The 20553-nt window shown below is 43.2% G+C and overlaps 2 protein-coding genes across 2 annotated transcripts; both read left to right on the top strand.

The window, feature by feature from the left end:
• The first annotated feature begins 4276 nt into the window (after positions 1 to 4276).
• Positions 4277 to 9657, top strand: chic2 (cysteine-rich hydrophobic domain 2). The gene is made up of 6 exons (XM_023798361.2): positions 4277 to 4594; positions 6359 to 6413; positions 6498 to 6653; positions 7547 to 7603; positions 7712 to 7771; positions 8318 to 9657. Exons 1-6 carry the CDS (start codon positions 4476 to 4478, stop codon positions 8366 to 8368), a joined length of 498 nt encoding a protein of 165 aa, XP_023654129.1. The 5' UTR covers positions 4277 to 4475; the 3' UTR covers positions 8369 to 9657.
• Positions 9658 to 11494: 1837 nt separating this feature from the next.
• LOC111836779 (sodium-dependent phosphate transport protein 2B-like) lies at positions 11495 to 19739 on the top strand. The gene is made up of 12 exons (XM_023798337.2): positions 11495 to 12242; positions 12801 to 12947; positions 13569 to 13697; positions 13932 to 14075; positions 14305 to 14416; positions 14509 to 14704; positions 15524 to 15619; positions 16205 to 16325; positions 16642 to 16809; positions 17230 to 17346; positions 17480 to 17604; positions 18366 to 19739. The coding sequence occupies exons 2-12, from the start codon at positions 12809 to 12811 to the stop codon at positions 18873 to 18875; spliced, it is 1857 nt and encodes a 618-aa protein (XP_023654105.1). The 5' UTR covers positions 11495 to 12242; positions 12801 to 12808; the 3' UTR covers positions 18876 to 19739.
• Positions 19740 to 20553: the final 814 nt, after the last annotated feature.

The following is a 20553-nucleotide window of genomic DNA, read 5'->3' as shown; positions in this document are numbered from 1 at the left end:
GCGGCTCCTGCTCAGCCCCCCGTGGTTCCTGTCCTGGTGGTTCCTGCTCAGCCCCCCGTGGTTTCTGTCCCGGCGGTTCCTGCTAAGCCCCCTGTGGTTCGAGCTCCCATCCTCCTGGCTCCCAACCCTGAGGAGGTCCCTGATTCCCTGTTCCTGTCCCAGTTCCCATGCCCCCTGTCCCCGAGGAGGTTCTGATCTGTCAGTCCACCCCTCCTTCTCTCTTGGTGGAGATGGAGGAGCTTGAGTGGGACCCCTCGGGGATTTCCCTGATGACTGCCCCAATGGGTCACCCAGACCACCTCCCCACCATGGCAGATCCCGACCGGGTCCCCGTCTCTCGGCCTCCCGGCTTCGGGGTCGGGTCCCACCTGCCCTGCTCCCTTGCTCGCCTTTGGTCCCCTTGGCTTCGGCTCGGCGGTTGCCTGCAGTTCCTTTGGCTCCTGCTCAGTGGTCGCCTGCGATCCCCCTGACTCGTGCTCAGCAGTTGCCTGCGGTTCCATATGTGGTGACTCACCGGGCGGTTGCAGTCCTGCCTCCGACTCCTTGTCGGTCGTCTGCAGTTCCCCCAGCTCTGCCTCATCGGTCTTTTGTGCCTTCACTGGCTGTGGCTCTGCCTTCTCCTGCTGCGGCTTCTGCTCCCTTATTGAGTCCTCCAGTGTCTCCTTCGCCTCCCTCCTTGCCTTCTCCAGTAGTCCCTCTGCCTTCCTCGCCCCCTTCAGCGTCCCTTCCGGCTCTGGCCTCGCGGTCGCCTGTGGCCCCTGCAGCTCCCACCTTCTGGCTCCCTGGTTCCCCCCCCCCCTTTCGCTTCTTTGTCACCTGTTTTCGTGCCCCCTGTACTTGCTGCCCATCCCCCTGTTCTGCCTTTGTTCCCTCCTGGTCCCTTCCCTCCTTTTGCCCCCTGTTGTTGTCCCTCCGTTGTTTCTATCTCTGGAACCCCTGTCTCTGATACATGTTCCCTGTGTTATGTCAGGTGGCGTCCTGGTTGCTGTCTTTGTGTCTGTTCTGCGTGATGGTCCTGTGCCCCGTGCCTCGTTAATGTTTTTTGCTTCCGGATATTATTATTATTATAGGGATATTATTAGCCAACCTTTAACTTTAGCTATTTCAGAAATCATTATCTGCTGTTGTGGTACCTTCTGATTGGAGGTATGCCAATATAACGCCCATATATAAAAAAATATGAATAGAAGTAATCCAGCAAACTATAGGCCAATCAGTTTAACTTTCATAACTGGAAAAGTAATGGAACTGATAATCTACAAAATGGTAAGTGAAAATGGTAAATTACCTGGATTCAAATAACATTCTGAGGGATAGCCAACATGAATTCAGGAGAGGTAGATCCTGTTTAGGATTTTAGATTATGTTCTTAATGTTCTGTAGGTCTTGATTAAAGGGGATTTCACCAACCAGAAGCTCGTACCTGTATTGTGAATGGCAGCAAAGGATTTTGAGGTTTTTTACATATTACAAAAATGCTGCACTCTTGCACATTTCAGGTACCAGGGATTCAGTAAAAAGCAGCTACTTCTTCCTCTGCTTCAACTTGGTTACCAGTCCAAAATTTTCAGTTCCCTCTTCTCATTTTTGAATAAATTCTATGAAAGTGCCGTATTTCTACTATAATGTTGTATGGTTACTTTTGAGATTTCAGACACACATGTAAACGTATCAGGTAACAATTTTGCTTTCATTCTGGAACCAGAATATTTGTTTTAAACTTTCTTCACAATTTACTACCTTTAAAATAATAATAAAATATTCTTTTCAAAGTATGAGATTTAAAGGACTCCACAAACAAACTTTTAGGTAAATTCGGAGAAATGTTCTCAAAGGGCGTCCTGAGGGCTTTAGTAAACTGGGATTACACGGGTCTGCAAAATCAACGCCGGTGCTCCACCTTTTGGTCATTGGAAGGTACTACGCCCCCCCCAACACACACACACACACACACACACACTTTGTGTGTTTCGTCACTCTGCAAATGCATTTCGTGGTTCCACAAGTGCATTGCCTGCACGAAAAGTTTACTTCAGGAAATGGATTTTGTGAGTTAGAAATTTATAAATAAATGTATTTCCTCTGCAAAATGCATTTTGTAAATGATATGACCCTTTTATTCACGAAAGTAGATACATTATTAGCCTTCTGTCCACGAAAGGCATTGTGCTTCCATGAATTCTGCACACAAAAGGAAACATCACTTTCTTTCACGCACAGTAATCAAAAGTAAACTCTTTATGCTTTCATAGACACACTGTAACTAACCGCTTGCCACGTTTGATTTCTGAAAAACTAGGACACTCATTTTTTGGGGCGTTGCCACACCCACCACATGACAAACCAGCTCAACGATGAGAACCTGAGTGCAGTCTGTACCAGGAACTGAGGATGGCTGTGAGGACTATGAGGGCAGATAAGGAGGCGTTTGTTAGCAAATCGGTGAGCAGGTGGTACACCATCTCTCGTCTAGTGACCCACGTCCTGCTTACAGAGGAATCGAAGCATTACGCACATCTGAATTTGTTCCTCAGAGACTTGCAGTCAGGGCGGGTGATGGGACGGTCCTTACAGATGACACTGCAGTTGTGACCCGCTGGGCCAGCTACTTGGAGCAGTTGTTTAAAGCTGACCCTCCAGCTAGGACATTGGACATCTGAGTCCAACTAACAAAATAAATTGAAACTTAACAGTAAAATAAAAGTATAGACCTTGCTGTGTTTTACCGTCTTGTATCGTTTTGGGACACAGGATTGGATATATACCTAATGAGTTTTTTTTTTTTTTTAACTTGTTTCCTAGGTAATTGCTATCTTAGTATCTGCTTACAATAGTCTAGATAAACAGTACGACTGCACAGAGTAGTGCAGTCTTTAGTGCAGTATTTTAATCTATCAGGCTTCAGTACCTAATAGTACTTTACTATTGTAAGAAAAGTTGAAGGGTTCCCAACTCTTTGGGAAAGACGAACATGTTGTAGACTGTGTTACTGCATTACCAAAATTGAATTTTTGGCTAATTTTGCATTTTGACTAATGCAGACGTTTTTCCCAGGAAAGTTGATTGTTCGGGGGTGGCATGGTGGTGCAGTGGTTAGTACTGTTGCCTCACACCTCTAGGACCTGGGTTCGAGTCTCTGCCTGGGTTACATGTGTGTGGAGTTTGCATGTTCTCCCCAAGTCACTGTCGGGTTTCCTCCAGGTACTTTGGTTTTCCCCCACAGTCCAAAGACATGCTGAGGCTAATTGGAGTTACTAAATTGCCCATAGGTGTGCATGTGTGAGTGAATGGAGTGTGAGTGTGCCCTGCGATGGGCTGGCCCCCCGTCCTGGGATAGGCTCTGGACCCCCCGTGACCCAAAAGGATAAGTGGTTTGGAAATTGGATGGAAGTTGATCTGAAAGTTTTTTCCTTCATTTTTTGTTATATCTTAGCAAGTTTTATTTCATTTTCTGTCTGTGGATTTTTCTATGTGGTGATGTAATCTAACACTAAGTTCAAATTGGCTCCGGCCTGCTGCCTTGGCGACGTTAGAATGCCTGGTGATGTCAGTGACACTGTCACGTCACTTAGAACTTTGGAAGCTGAAGTGCGGCTCATTACACATTTCTTGCTTTCTTCAGATCGGTCGCTGATCAGTGCTTCTCTTAAAGAAATCATGGCTACACCAGTACTAAACAGTATAGAAACATGGAAATCAGCAGGGTTTCTAGTCCTTACAATTCTAATGTGTCATATCTTGCCCCTTTTAGCTCCTCTTGCGCAAACCTGTAATTTTATTTATTTATAAATTTAAGTTTCTTTCAAACAGCCATGCTAAAAAACAGCTTATGGTGGTAGGTGGTCCACCATGGTTTTGTATGGTTAAGTCCCAGCTCTTGCTGCTCTTTGATGATTTTATGTGGGTGGGTCACCAGTTAGTCATGCTGGTATGAGCAGCTAAACCAGCCAGAATGACCATCATGGTATGACCTGCTAATAACTATCATGCGAAAACATACCTTAAGCTGGTCAACAATCATAAGTTGGTTAACTAGCTTAAACAGCTTTTAACCAGTTTTTTCAACAGGGTGTTAATTTGGAATGTGGTATTACTCGAGTGTAGAAGCATCATCCACCACTATCAGCTGAAATTATTTCCTTATATACTTCTACTACTCCTTATCTTGCTTTGTAGCTATATTTCCATATGCTTATTAAAAAAAAATTACATGCATACTTTAAGTATACGTCATTAAGGGCCCTATGCCTCAAACGACGTGACTTCTCGCGAGATTACAGCCGGAGTTCGCGTTGTACTGCTTGAGTTGCTTGCCGTGGTCCGGATGTTGTTGTTCCGACAAGGAGCTGCGGGGAAACTCTCGGGGCCGAGGTTTCTGCTACCGCTTTCGCTTTGTGTAGTCTATAGTTTCAGCTAAGACAGAATAGTATTTTGTTCACAGTTATTTTCGCATTGAAATTCACAAGTCGGGCAGGATGGAAGACTTTGACGAGATATACGAGGAAGAGGAGGACGAAGACAGGGCCGCCGAGGAGCAGCTGCTGAAGTACTCGCCGGACCCGGTGGTGGTGCGCGGATCCGGCCACGTCACTGTGTAAGGATCGGCGCGGGTGTGGGGCAGTAAGCGCAGCGCGGTCGCCTGTCCGTCTGCGGGTTCATGTTTCACGGCGTTGGAGAAAATGGCTACTGCTGTTTGGAAGATAATTGGGTTTAACAGCGGCCAGTTTGCATTTTCCTTGTCTGGGGGTTTGTTGTGTTCTCTCAATGTCTGATTCACAGAGTCTGATACTAATACGGTTACCTGGCGAACAGTGCCAAGGGCCTAGATATGACGGGCTATTAGGTGTCTGTAACGCGATGATACATTCACGTAATTTGGTGTTTAGATTGCCGCAAGGCAACAGACTCGCTGCCTGGCTGTGCGCATGCGCGTTTGTTCTGAAAACGACGTACTGTGTGTTAAAAGACACAAACGGCGGAGTTCAACTCGAAAACGATATTTGTTAAAAGTTGAGGAGACTGTTGAGGAAGTGCTGACCATTCTGCATTGCAGTGTCGTCATTTAGGGCTGGGGGGCAGCATTGGGCCAATACAATTCCTTATTCAAACAAACTGGTCTTTGTTGTTACATGAAATAGTTTATTTTGCAACAGCATATCTGTGATACATGATATATCCATCATCCTAAGGATGGAATTCCCTGGGCAGGTTGCCAGTCCAGCATGGGGAATCCATGTGCACACACTGTGCCAGTTTGCCTAACGGCATGTTTTCAGACTAAGAAGCTGACAAACTTAAAAACTCCACACCGACACTGTGGGGTTGGGATTCCATCCCTAGAGGTATAAAATGACAATGCTATCCTTTAAGCAACCATGCTGTCCCAGTTCAGGATATTTGTTCAGTCTGTAGCTTAATCAAGCATAATTGTCTAAAGGTCAGTCATACTAAACTTATCCATTTTGGTCTGGGAACAGTTGTCTGCACGGCTGCTTGTGTTTATACTACAGTTTGCTGCGGATAGTTGTGGTCGGTGCATGCATACAGCAGTGATATTCCCCTAGACCAGCAGAGGGCAGAGGTATTGCAACAAACACAAATGCAAGCAGTGAAGTGACACAGGTAAACTTTAATAAAAGAGAACAGTCGGAAAGTTATTAGTCTTGGCTTAGCCACTATTAAGATAATATGGCATACCACGGTATTTAGAAATCTTTATGACAATATTAATTGGTATCCACACCTCCAGTAAATTTTATTGCCAACATTTGAAAATGCCAGAATAGTGCTGCTTTTTAAAATACCGTATACCTTGGTATAATGTTTGAACAGTATGAAATATTCAATTTGCTGGTACCTCCAACCCTGCTCACACAGCTGGTCATCATATCTACAACAACAGCTATTCATAAATGATTCAGTTGTGTTTCCTGAGTTGGTCTCTTGTACATCATAAATGGTCCCTTCTGCCTTTGTCTTTGAATTGCTCTCATTTGTTTCTTGCTTTGTTTGTAGCGTTTGCTGTTCCTGGTCCTCCACAGTTTAGCTGTGCTCATTCTTGGTTGGATCTGCGGCTGCTGTATGCATTAAATTTTGTTTAGCACATACTTTCTAAAACGCATGTCGCATTGGAATAAAAGTAGGTTCGGCGAGTGCTAGGAGCATTTGGGCATTAAGAGCCTTGTTTGAGGGTTTGAACCAGCAACCTTCTAATCACAGACACAACTTAACCCACTGAGTCACGCACCACCCCCAAAACTACACAATGATAAATGAGAACAGTATTGTGTAACCGGTGGAGCTCTGCTGCTTTCTTAAATTTCTTCTGAAGAATCACTGATCTGTATCTCATCCACAGGTTTGGGCTCAGCAACAAGTTTGAGTCAGAATTTCCATCATCGCTGACTGGAAAAGTGAGTGTTGTTCTTAGTCTCAGGTTGCAGTTTATATTTCATGTTCATGCCGATAGAAAACTGACTGAATGTCTTGTCCCCCAGGTGGCGCCAGAGGAGTTTAAAGCTAGCATCAGCAGGGTGAACAGCTGCCTGAGGAAGACGCTGCCAGTCAATGTTCGCTGGCTGATCTGTGGCTGTTTGTGCTGCTGCTGCTCGCTGGGGCTCAGTATGTGGCCGGTCATCTGTCTCAGCAAGAGGGTGAGCATCCAGCCATATCTCTATGCGTGACATTTACACTGCAGTATATTGCTTTATAGTCTAATGCCGCTTACCCACTGACATACAGGAACAGACCCGTACCTGAGCCGTACCATACCGCAAAGGGGCTAGTTACAGGGTGGTTCCAGCTCGCTTCGCTTTTCCACCACAGAAGGGTCGGCTCGGTAAAGGCGCTGCCGGGTTTGGAGAGCGACAGTGACGTAGAACCGAAGAGATGCTTCTGTACTGTTCAAACGGTGTACACATCATGATTTACTCTCTGCTAGTTTCGTAATTTTCTAGCAAGTCTATGAGAATTTGCATCTTTTGTTGGCATGAAACTCTAGCGGAATTAGCATTCGCCTGCGTAAAATTTGCATTACGAATCCATTCCGTTCAGCCATTCTATAGTACGTTTTTAAGTAGGAGGTTGGAAATGTTCAAGTTGTGAGTTATTGGAAATTCATAACTACAGCGTCGAGTGCAATGCTACTATTAATGAATAATATATAGAATATTCCTTTTTTCCTTCAGATAATCTGTTCACAGAACATCGGTATCGCTGTGCATTTCGACCAATCAGGTGGTGTTGATGCAACCAGCTCGTTCTGTCACACTTTCGGCACCCAATAGTAAGCTGGGCTACATCAGCTCGGTTACGGCTCGGTTCTTGGTAGCAGTGGGAATAAGCATTTATGTCAGAGATCACCCTCCACCGATGTACTGTTTGTACCGCAGTGTCTGTTGGTTCTACTTTAGTCTCATTGCTTTGGTAGGTTTATCAGTCTATGCCGCAAAGCCTCTAAGATGTCAGGCTCAATAACCAACCATGAAGTTGTTGGGTCCTGCTCTTTGTATTTAAAGGTTATTTTTGTATTATTTTTTTTTTATAGACCCGACGGTCCATAGAGAAGTTGCTGGAGTGGGAAAACAGCAGGCTGTACCACAAGGTGAGTACGGTAGGGAGAGAAGTAAAGAGCTGTAACGTGTGTTGGGAATGCTTAGGTTCTGCTATTGCAGACAGAGTGGAGCCATAACCTTCCAGTATGTCTCCACAGCTTTGTCTGCATTGGAAACTGAGCCAGAGGAAATGTGAGACCAACAACATGATGGAATATGTAAGTTTTGCTCCCCAAAATCGGCATCTTCTGAAATGTAGGATCCGTCCTTTGCTTGGCACCTATCTGTAAAGAGAGCGAAGCGATCGACCTTTAATATTAGCTTAAATGTAGACTGCGTTTGAATCTGGCTGGCTGGTAGATTATCACGTAAATCTGAATTCCAGTGTAAGAAAGCTTTGCTTCATACTGGTAATGGGTTCTGCCATATTAGACAGGATTTAGGAGAATAGCAGTTTTCCAGTCTTGGTAATTGTTAGTGGCAATTAAAATAGAAGCTTTAGCTGTATATTTAGTAGTATATCGACTTGCATATTTGTAACATGATGTGGTTGGGGGTCATTATTCTGTTGCGACATGAATTCTGTCGCTGAAGTTCTGTTTGGGATGGTGGCTTCAGGGTGGCGGGCAGTGCTTGGCCCAGTTCAGCTTAATACGGAATGATAATGTTGCACATTGTTTAGTTTACACTGACCAGTGTTCTGTCTTGTAAAGCTGGTGTTTACTCTTCAGACTTTGAGTATGATGTCATTTCTCTCTTTCTAGGTCATACTCATAGAATTTCTACCCAAGACTCCCATCCTACGGCCAGACTAGCTATGCATTGAGCATTGGCCTCCTCTTTCATAGGTGCCTTGTGTGGTGCTCTCCTGGTGGCTCTGGAATCACTGCGCAGGATCAGTCTGGACTTTGGATTTTCATTTTTTATTAAATCTTTATTTGTGACGCTTTTGTCACACCTCTCCATCCTGTGTTATTGCCTCTGGCTCTACCCGCTGAGCTGAAGTCATGTGTGCGCCGATGGTGCAGGAGGGTGGTGGGGGGGGGGGGCGTCTCCTCGGAACTAACAGAAGGAACTTTGAAACTCCATGTTCATCTTCTGAGCCATTTCTGCCGATGGCTTTCTGTATAAAACCTTCAGACACGAGGTTTGTATCTTCAGTGACCTAAAAGTCAGATGGTTGGAGTCTGACCTGAGTTGCTATGGACACAAAGGCTTGGATTCTCTGCAGTAGAAACGTGTTGTGGTTTGGACTTTTGCCTACTAACTAGGACCTGAACCAGGGTACTTTGAACCCACTTTATTGAGGAAACCTACCCTGGACAATTTGGATCCTATTGTTCCCAGCACCAAGAACCTGAACCAGGAACCTAGAGGCTCAGGATCAGCAGATTCTTTGGAAATCCCTGTTATTCCTGTGTTTTTTTTTTCTTTTCTGTTGAACGGGTGGTAGATGTTAGTAGTGCAACCTATTGCTGTTTGTGTGTGGGGAAATCACTGCTATACACATTTCCACCCCTCTGGGAAAGAGTCTCTTGAGGGCAGCTGTTTGCCTTACCGACCTTGGGACCCCGTCCGCCTGACCTATCAACATGACATTGAGAGGCTGATCAGCTCTGATCTGAGCTAGAGGGGCTTTGGAGGCCATTTGGACTGTTTAACTGCATTGAACCTGGTCTTGGCCAAGACATTTACTCTCTGTGTGTCTGAAATAGGATTTTGAATCGTCAGAAGAATATGCACATTTGCCTTTTGAGCAAGTATATAGGCAAAAGCAGCCATTTTCATTCTGTATCAGCATTGGTTTCTTCCTTTGCCCAGTTATAAAATGTTTTTTTTTTTTTTTTTTTTTTTTTTTTTTTTTTTTTTTTTTAATTTAACGTGAAAGAATATTTTTGTATCCCTCAGGTGAGGCTGGAATGTTGTGTTTTACATGGTGGTTCAGCAATTGTAATGCTCAATCCACAGCCTGCATGGCTGAAAGCACAGAACTCATTTATCCTGTTGGTTTTGATTTTATGGATTCAGAAGTTAAGAACACGAAGGGCAGGATTACTGAACCGAAGCAGTGTTTAGTATTTAATAAATGAATTTGAATTCTGAATTGTTCTGAAATGTTTGTTTGTATTAACGTGGGTCTGTTTATCTGGCTACAGTGTGCCCATACACCATTTGCTCAGTGTGAGAGTCTTCCTGTTTTTATTTGGTGAGTGACACATACATAAATGCCCCTGGATAAGCTTAAGTTTAAAATGAACATCTTGTAACCTTCAGAATAATTCAAGGACAAGGCGGAGTTACAGCTGTAATCCTCTGAGATAGTGGCTGTATGCTAACAGAGTGCAAAGCAGAGGGTTGATTTTGGGCATTGATTACATCCCTACTGCCAAGTAATGCTGCACATCGTCAAATGGGATTACAAGATGTTTCTCCTACCAGGGTCCACTGGTCACAGCCTGCTCTTCGACATCTTATTTCCCCTGTCAATTGCCATCTTTTGAGTTTTTGATTATTGCTGCGAATTAAATTTAAAGATAGATATTCTGTCCTTAAGCTGTCCAGTGGTTAGCGGTGTTGCCTCGCATCTCCTGCTTTGGACGTTTGAATTCCACCTCTGTGTCGATATGTTCTCCCCATGTTCCGTACGATTCCTCCCATAGTACCAGGCCAAGTTGTCAGGTTAACTGGTGTCAGTAATTTTCCCACGTTTGCCTACAGCATTGCGCTGATTGAGTAGGCAGGTCAACAGAATTCGGGCATTAGTTCTAGAGATGCACTGATACGATATTTGGATTGGTATCGGCACTGATCCAGACCTATTTCACCGATCAGGTATCGGTAATACGTGGCCGATCCACGTCCATTACTTATTTAGTTTTTGGCAGTCTCTAAAAAGATAGCTCCTGTTTCGTGTTAAATCTATTTCTACAATCAATCGCTCTTTCCCATTTTGGATGTGTTTTTGTGGCATTCAAGCTGAACATTAATGCTGCCATTCCGTTGTTTTGCGACTCAGTGGATATGAGAGGAGTGACGTCCACCTACTGTGACATCATGCACTCATCCTTCGCAGTACGAGGAGCGTAAAATCATCACAGGTTGACGAACCTAGAAGTACTTTACGCTTTTAACAGCAACTAGTAACAGTGATTTGCAATCTTTGTAAAAGCAAAGTTTTCAGAGATGGGAGTAGCGTTTAGTGGAAAATCCCACTAAACAAATTGCACGCAACTGTTCAAGACAATGCGAGTAATATGAAAAAAGCAATGGATGGTGTGGGAGTCGCTTGCTTGGGCTGTTCTGCGCACGCGCTACAACTTGTGATACAGTGGTAGTGTAAGTGATGCTGTTGCCAGTGGAAGAAAAAATGTGTGGCATTGTAAGCATTTGACACTTGCGTATCCTTACTTGAAAGATATTCAAATAGGACTGTAAAATGCCTCAAACGCTTAAGACGATGTACAAACGAGGTGGAACAGTACGTTATGTATGTTTCTAGTAGCCTAATTAAAGATCTTTTGGCGTACATTTTTTCATCTGTATTTACTAGTTTAAAAATATTAAATGTTTATACTTTATATATTATTATATTAAAATATTAAAGTAAAAGGAGCTCTTGTATCGGAATCGGATTGTAACTGGAAAAATGTGAATCGACCCACCCCTAATTAGTTCTTGGGGGGGGGGGGGGCGGGGGTGCTGTGACTAAGCAGGATCGCCACAGCATTGTCAGAACCAAGTGCATCCAATTTACTGGTTAGCCAAAATCCCCTTTCTGAGAAGTGGTATGTTTCACTAGCGGCGTGACTTTTAGTTTAAATGCGACATTTTGAACTACTTCTTAAATATTATTATATTAAACATTTTATCAAGACTCACCATAACAGTGAGAACTAAGATGATTGTGGGGAAAAAAAAAAAACATACAACTAGTAATTTTTAGAAAATAAAACGAAGTATGCCCTTTGAAGTGAAATGGTTAAATTGAAAGAACCTTGATTTATTTTCGTACTCCAAAGTAATTGGCTAGTGCAAGCTTAGTTTTTGTAAAAACAAAAAAATCAGTGAAACTCGTGCTTTGATATCTGGGAGGCTGTGGTGTGTCTGGGGACAACTTGAAAACCAGGAATCTGGAGCAGATTTGTTTAATTGATGAATGTAAAGTGTCTTTTGCTATTATCTTTTTCAGCCAGCAGGGGGTGATGTTATCAAATATCAAATAACTTTGGTGGGGGGAATATCAGCAGAATATATATATTTTTTTTGTATGAAATAATCACTTTGAAATTTTGTAATAGATGTATGTCATGTCAATATTTCCTTCAGTATGATTCATGTTCAGGCAGGAGTTCTGTTAGGGGTATAGGAGAACTTATTGTGATTGGGCTGTTTTACAGACAGAGCCAGGAATGATTGTGATTGGGCAGTCTTACAGACAGAGCCAGGAATGATTGTGATTGGGTGGTCTTCCATTAACAAGCAGAAATTCTATTGGAGAAGCATAAATGAGCTTATTGTGACTGCATATTGAGCACAGGTGTGTGGGATACAGTTCCATGTGCGCATTACCGCAGCACTATAAAAGCAGTAAGTAAATAGTTCTAGGGGCAGGTAATTCCACAGGTACAGCTGAACATCATAGCCTCTCGCACAGGTCAGAAAAAGAGGAGAACTCTGTACGGCAGCCAGGTCTGTACTGCTTTCAGGATAGTGGGTTATCCCAAGTCCGTGCTGGTAACTTTGCTTCTTTAAATACGAAATGTACTGAATTGGCTCAGATTTCTGCTGGTGACGGTAAGACTATATACCACAGGGTCTGGATTGTCTCAGTGCTGGCAAATATTTGATTTCTGATATTCAAATATATCATTGTCATCTGCACATTAAAATAATTGCAGAAGTAAGGATTGTGCTCCAGTAAGAACCTGAAGAATTCTGAGACAACATAGTATTTTCTGTTTCTGCTGGCAGAAAATGTGCCCGATAAACCTATTTAAGTAGGTCTTACTCTGCAGTCCATTTCCCCTGCTGTGTATGTGTTTGTTGTTTTTGCTCATATACTTTGTATGTATTGTTGTGTTTGTGTGTGAATGTATAATTGTACGGTTAGGATTTGTACGACTTGTGTTGATCATTGTTTCTGTTTGCACATTTCTGTGCTTGTGTGTTTTGTTTGTGGCTAAATGTGTGTAGGTGCTTCTCAGTGTGTTTGAATGTAAGCTCTGCCTTCTCCTACAATCCCTACAGACACAAAGATGGCCCCTAATGTCCCCAGTGTCGTCCTGGGCCACTCGGACGTGGTGCTGATTGAGAAGGAGCTGGAAGCTGATCTCAAAGACCAAGGAGATCCGTGGAATGTTCCTGAACTTCAGGACAATGGAATTCGGTGGTCAGGTGAGCGTGAAAGTCCCTTCGTTCGAATAACACACAAGTGTGCTATAACACCCCTTTTTGACCAAATAGTTAGCTGGGTACAGAAATCACAAGTTCCCTTAAATTATTACATGTGAAACGCTTCACGATTTATTGCAATTTTATGGAGTATTTATCCCAAAAAATGACATGATCATTTAATAAAATGTTTATGGTGCCGTTCCTGACAATGGTGTTTCCAGTGCACTTAAGGAATCCAAAGTCTCATTAGCTGCTGATAGAGCATTTTAAGGCAGCAACAATGACAATAAATAATGAATAAAGAACAGAAAACAAATGGGGGGGGTTATGGCGATTTTTAAGAAATGTAAGCTTTTTTTTATGAAATAACCCAAACAGAATTTAAGTCGTCATATTTTTCTTATTTGAAAATAAGTCATTAAATTGATAGAAGAGACATTATACTTAAATATGTTTATGGTTTTCCCAAAAATGTTCTTCAGGTCCTCTTGTATTAATGTTTACGTTTTCCTTGTCATTGAATATATGATAAGTCTGTCTTGGATGATTTATATGAGCCGGCATTGCCTAAAACTGCAGAACAGACACACTGATGCAGTCTTGGTTTCTTGTCTGAGGCAGACCTAGACAGAAAAGGAAAGGCTACCAGGCTGATGGTCTCTGGCGGGAAATTCGTGCTGCTACTTGGCTTCCTCTACATGTTTGTCTGCTCCTTGGATATTCTCAGCTCTGCTTTCCAGCTCGTTGGAGGTATGAGCCGCAAAATTACACGGACGCGCAAATGTATGTCCAAATGATTTTCTGAGTGGGAGTTGGGAGCTCGTGCCACGGCTCCCGCACCTCATCACCTTCTCTTTCATCCCTTTAGATGTTTCATTATGGAAGTACTGTCATCCAGTTTACATATATAACTGACAGTGTGATTATGTCGGAGTATGTTGTTCCGGTAATGGTGTGAATAAGGATCGCTCACGTTCCTTTTAGGTAAGGCTGCGGGGGACATATTCCAGGAGAACTCCGTGCTCTCCAACCCCCTGGCAGGCTTGGTTATTGGGGTTCTTGTGACGCTCTTGGTACAGAGCTCCAGTACGTCCTCCTCCATCGTCGTCAGCATGGTGTCCTCTGGCTGTGAGTATAGAACGTTATCAGCAGTGTATCCGTTAGACTAGCATGCAGGACCGACGGTGACACGGATGTCACATGTATTGGTTTGCATGCGTGTATATGATTCAGATTAGTGTCTCCGGGAAAATATATACATAACTGGTGCTAAGGATGGTTCTGTTCTAAGACACCCTAATTTCATTCAAACGTATGAAATAAGTATGGCGGTAAGGATGGCTCTGCTTTGTCACAGTGTTACAGGTCCAGAGTGCCGTCCCTATCATCATGGGGACCAACATTGGCACTTCTGTCACCAACACTATCGTAGCCTTGACACAGGCAGGAGACCGCGATGTGTTTCGCCGGTGAGGATACGCACTACGCCGTTTTTAAACCCGGAAAACTTTGGTTTCCTGGAAACATTTTTAATGCCGTCAAATATGACGCTTCTCTGCAGGGCCTTTGCTGGAGCCACTGTGCACGATTTCTTCAACTGGCTGTCAGTGCTGGTACTGCTGCCTCTGGAGGTGGCTTCCGGGTACCTCTACAGGCTCACCGGCCTCCTGGTGAACTCGCTGCACATTCAGAGTGGCGAGCAAGCCCCCCAGCTGCTCAGCGTTATCACCGACCCGCTCACCAACGCCGTCATCCAGGTTACCGGCGCCAACGTATCGTTACAACACGTAGCATCCAGGGATGGAGAATCCATACATATCCTCTTGAGATCCAGGGGAGATGTACTGTGGCATGCAACGTAAAAGAATATATCATTTTCTATGTAAATGATGAAAAGCAGATATAGGCTTGATACATGTGCATGTGCCCAGGATAACTGAAGCACCTTTGCTTTGAATGAATGCTCTGATTGGGGAATATTTGCAAAGCCATTTTAGCTGTCAAAGGTCATGGTAAACATTGGTGAGAGTCTCTCCTCCTGGTGATGTCACAGGTTTATAATACGATTGGGGCTTAGGGTGTAGGGCTTAGGGTGTAGGGCTTAGGGTTAGGGCTTAGGGTGTAGGGCTTAGGGTTCGGATACTGCTGGGCCACCTCTGCTTACCCTCTTGTTAAATAGCCATTCCACTGGTGTCCTAGCCTTGTACTTTGCTGTGTTGAACAATAAGTATACTTCAGTTTTCTGGGCAAAGAAAATTAGGTTTTTTTTTTTTTTAGCTATTTTTCCATCTTTAAAAGTATTCTGATGTCTGATGAGAGATTTTTCAGGCACTGTGTTTTGTGGGACTGTGTTCCTTAAATTATTTTATTTTTCAAGTTTATTAATGGTAGCTGTTAATGAGGCAGTGTATATATATCCAGGCAAGGTGTCATATTTATTATTCTTAATTGACTTTGACTTTCAAAAATATGTTTGGTTACCATGTGTACATAGAGACATAAGTAATCTGACATAATACATGTAAAGCCAAAAATTTGCTCCACATTAGATGAAATTTAATTTTTTTTGTGCCTAGTTGGATGAAGATGTTTTAAACGACATTGCTACTGGGGATTCTTCAGCCAGGAACAGGAGTCTTATCAAGATATGGTGCGAAACAGAGACCAACACGGTAATATATCACAGGAACACACTATGCACAGCAATCTGAATAAGTAGTGTAAACGCAGCAGAGACTGGCGCAGCATTCAAGCAAACTAATTTGGAACCAAATAGTTCTTTCCCACATAATAGATCTGCTGCACAAAAGATCCGATTGTATTATAAGCACTCTACGTTAAACATGGTATACTGTCACACAATACAGTAAACAGAAGAGTCACTAATGACAGTAAAGATCAATGTTACTGTCACATGACACATACTATAAACATACCACAATGACAATGCATAGGTAAAAATATGATTCCCATAATAAGTACAATGTAGCAAAGCATTTAAAGGATATTGGGAATGAATGAACACTGGTCAGGTAAAAGATACCTACGTGGTTATACAGAGCACCACAGTCCATAAACACAATAACAGTTCAGAAAAGAAAAACTTTACTGTACTGCTTCCATTTGGTGAGAAGCGCAAGGCTTACAATTCTGTATTTCACATATGTCACCTTTATCTTCACATGTGGTACAATGCAGTGTCATAGTTTTGTTGTTATGGTTTTGTAAATGTTCTTGTTTTCACCTCTAATTTTCAGACCTTGCAAAATGTGACTGTGCTCAGCATAGAGAACTGCACCTCACCTGAGTTCTGCTGGGTCACCGGAAACTTAACTTGGACCCTGAAGAACGTTTCGGAGACGGTCAACCTCAAGAAGTGTATGTATGCTCTGAAATGTAATGTATATAATATTAATTAGGGCTCTGGTTTTGAATCTCTGGTTTATAGTTTGCAGTTACATAATCATGTTTATTGGTGAGTGGAGATCTCTCCAGAACCGTGCCCTTTAAATGACTCTTTGAAAGTGCTTAATTTGCTGTTGATAAACCCTGGACATTTGCTGGGACAGGCTGTACGAAGAAGATCCCGGCAAGGGTACTATGATCAGGAGCCAAATCTCTGCAGTAAATTTTCATTAGAGTGATACTTTTGATATAAATCATTAACTAATAACCTGGCTTTTGGCTGCTTCAGGTGCTCATATGTTTGCCAATGCCAACCTGCCAGACCTGGCAGTGGGCCTCATTCTTCTGGCGTTATCTCTGCTGCTTCTCTGTACCTGCCTCATTCTCATTGTCAAGATTCTCAACTCGGTGCTGAAAGGCCAAGTGGCTTTGGCTATCAGAAAGGTTATTAACACAGGTGAGCAAATCAGGAGTCATAATTGCACATCTGCAGGTACTCTGTCATCAGCACAACGACTCAGTCAATGAATAATCAACAGGTGTAGGCACGCTGTTTGATCTTGAGCCAGTTATTGAGTGTGTATCTGTTCATGTTCTTCCCTGGGGTCATTCAGAAGGACATATTGTGCTAAAATATTGCCTGTGGATGCCCACATAAGAGAATTTTCACTGTATTTATGCATGAGAGATTGTTTACATGTAGGATTGAATTACTTATTCATAAAAAAGAATGCAGAACCATCGCAGTTTGGACCTGATTATTGCTAAATTGTGTTTATATTGCCAGTGAGCCAATGCTGCATGTTCATCAGAGAATGTGATATTTTCCCTAAAATTCCCTAAAGTCACCTTCTTCCTTCTGCCTACTGCCCTTCAGATTTCCCCTTCCCCTTCAGTTGGGTGACGGGCTACCTAGCCATCGTTGTCGGGGCAGGAATGACCTTTGTCGTCCAGAGCAGCTCTGTGTTTACTTCTGCGATCACACCTCTGGTTGGTGAGTGATGCTCACGTCTTACTGGCTGGTTTATGTCTTAATGTCTCAATAATAATAACAATAACAGTTATTTATGTAATGCTTTTCTCACACTCAAGGATGCTTTATGACGCATACGGTCCGATCCCTGCAGGTATTGGTGTGATCAGCATAGAAAGGGCTTACCCTCTGTCTCTGGGCGCCAACATCGGAACCACCACCACTGCCATCCTGGCAGCCCTGGCTGGCCCCGCAGGCACGCTCAGCAGCTCCCTTCAGGTAGCAGCTTCTCAGGTCGCACGTTATCACGGGCAGCGTAAGAGTATACAGCTCTGGAAACAAATTAAGAAACCACCGCAGAATTTTTCAGTTTCACTCATTTCTCAAATAATGATAATATGTCTGTGTAAAATGTATTTTTTGCAAACTCCAACCTGTTTTTTTCCTTGATTGATTCTTCCTTGCTTTATGGGAGTTCAGTCCAGCATCTAGGAGCCTGTTACGAACTGCCCAAGCAGTGCACTTCACACCATTTAATGTTTCTCATTCATTTTGAAGGTCACTTGAGGTCATCCTCCAATTTATGATCACTGCCGGATAAGTTGACAGTCATCTCTGGCATTAGAAAGTTACTTCCGCCCTCTACCTGGCTGGTTTTTGGTGGTTCCCAGTGTCTCCTGCTTCACCTTATTCTTGTGTCCTGCTGTCTTAGAAACTTGGACCATCGAAGTAGCCTGCCTCGCAGTGTAGCCTTCTGCCAGCAGAACCATGATTAAGGCAGGATTTAAAAATGCAGATTTTTTTTAAAAAATACAGAGTGGTCTCTTAATTTTTTTCCGGAGCTGTGCATTTCTTGAAAGACCTCATTTCTCAGTTTCTCATTTGCAGCAGTCAATAAAGTATGCAGAACGTAAACAAATAGTAAAATTGAACAACAAAATTCTAGATTGGAAAACGCCACACCCCTGTAAGATAAGACAGACTCTTAGCCCCTGCGTTCCCTTACCTCGTGTGTGTTTGCCTGCTGTCTCCCTGCCCAGATCGCCCTGGTACACCTTTTCTTCAATGTCAGCGGCATCATGCTCTGGTACACCCTGCCTTGTATGCGCTTTCCAGTCCAGCTGGCCAAGGCCTTGGGAAACTGTACTGCCAAGTACCGCTGGTTTGCGGTTCTCTACATCTTTTTCTGCTTCGTCTTCTTTCCACTGGTAGTGTTCGGCTTGTCGTTAGCCGGCTGGTGGGCACTGATCAGTGTTGGGGTGCCTTTTATTGTGCTATTGCTTTTTATTACCCTCGTCAATGTCATGCAGTCTCGGCGCCCCCGGTGGTTGCCCCGCGTACTGCGCACATGGGACTTCCTGCCCTACTGGATGCACTCACTTCAGCCACTGGACCGTCTGGTTACTGTGGTACTGGCCCACTGCAACTGCATCTGCTGCAGAAGGCCCCCAGAAGAGGACAAAGCTGGGACGGCAGGCAGCCCAGTGCAGCCCCCGGAGGTTAACCCAGGAACTATCCAACATGGAGCTGCCAAATGCACTCATTTATAACAGTTATAATGCAGTTATAATACAATTACTGCAGTAGCTGTTTCCACAGCTGTTGAAAGGCTGAAACCTGTGACTCCTCTGAGGAGTAGCTGTACTGCTTCCAAATAGATAGGGAAGTTATCAAATGTGGTTTTATGATACTTTGGTTCAGCATAACTTATGTTTGCAAAATTGACTTTTGACTCTCATGCTGGGCCCTTATCCAAAACAGGGTTGCACTGAGTTTTGGAGCCTATCTTAAGGAACGTGGGTCACAAGTAGGGAAGACTGGACGCAACGCCATGGTGCAAACACTGCAAGCTGGCCGTTTACCTACTTAGCTGTGACATTCATTTGTCTGACTTGTAGCTATCCTGGATACATTGAAAATAACTGGAATCTAATGCCTTATTTAAAACAGACCAAGTTATCAATCAGTTTTATTTTGCATGGGGCCTGTTTCACAAAATTACATTGTCTCAAAGCACTTTACATTATCCCTGCCCAAAGACCCCAGTGAGCAAGCCAGAGGTGACAGTGGCAAGGAAAAACTCCCTAGAAGGAAGGAACCAGATTCAAAGGGGGAGCCCATCCTGCAGGGGCCGGCAGAGGAAGCCAAATGAACAGGATGGCAAAGTCCCAATTCACACTGTCCACATCTTAAGATTTTACAAAATCATACAATTGTGACTAATGTCTTGCTTAATCAGTGGCTCAGTGATTTATGGGAGAAACATCTAACACCATCTGAGGTAAAACCTGAAATCAAGACCCCATACCAAAACTTTTGTTGTTACTATATAAAATAGCGTAAAAGACAAATTAATAATTTCTGTGAAATATAATCAAAATAAAATACCTCAATGCTTTGGTTGCATAAGTGTACACTCCCCTTAATACTTTGTGCAAGTATGTTTCACTTTGATGACAGTATGTTTGTTTGGTTAGCCGACTGGGGTAGTAACCTGGGGTTCCTGCTCTTCTATGCTCTCGTTCCGGCGCATGATACCATGACTATAAAAGCCTTATGTGAAACACCAAGCTGGTAGCTGTATGAGAAACTGAAGGCACACAGACCCTCCCCTCTTAGGTTAATCTTTCATCTCAATGCTGTTAATCACCTTGTTGTACCATTGAATCCCTGACAAATCTATCAAGTCGAGGCATTTACTATCTCAGTGGTCTGTTGGGTCCAGTGTAGTATCTGGGGGTAATAAAGCAAGAATGAGCTGCAATATACTGTGATCAGTGTTGGAACAAGATGAAAGTCTTTATCACACTTCATGATTTTAATCTGTTATTCAGGAGTAACAAACAGATTCCATGTGACTATAACCACAGACCAGTATAAAAACACACGCCTTGATTCTCAAAATTGGCTAGAAAAAGTACATTTTTTAAAACACTTTTGTTTACCAAAGTGCTGCACAAAGATGAATAAAGCAGCTAAAATAGTACATACACAAAATGAAACGTTCAATGACGTGACTAACTGCTGCAAACAGATATAAACAGTAAAACATCAAAATGTCTGAAAAGCCCTAGAATAGAAAGATGTTTTAAGACTGGATTTGAAAGAAGAGATATTCAGAGAGGCTCTAATATGAGGTGGTAGACTATTCCCCAGCTGTGGACCATAAACTGCAAAAGCACAATCCCCATTACATTTTAAGTGAGACCGGGAGGCAAGCAGGAGAAG

The sequence above is a fragment of the Paramormyrops kingsleyae genome, chromosome 25 (assembly GCF_048594095.1).
Source record: "Paramormyrops kingsleyae isolate MSU_618 chromosome 25, PKINGS_0.4, whole genome shotgun sequence".
Taxonomy (NCBI): Eukaryota; Metazoa; Chordata; class Actinopteri; order Osteoglossiformes; family Mormyridae; genus Paramormyrops; species Paramormyrops kingsleyae.
Note: the sequence above shows the minus strand (reverse complement) of the source record. Positions and strands in the feature narration are given on the sequence as shown.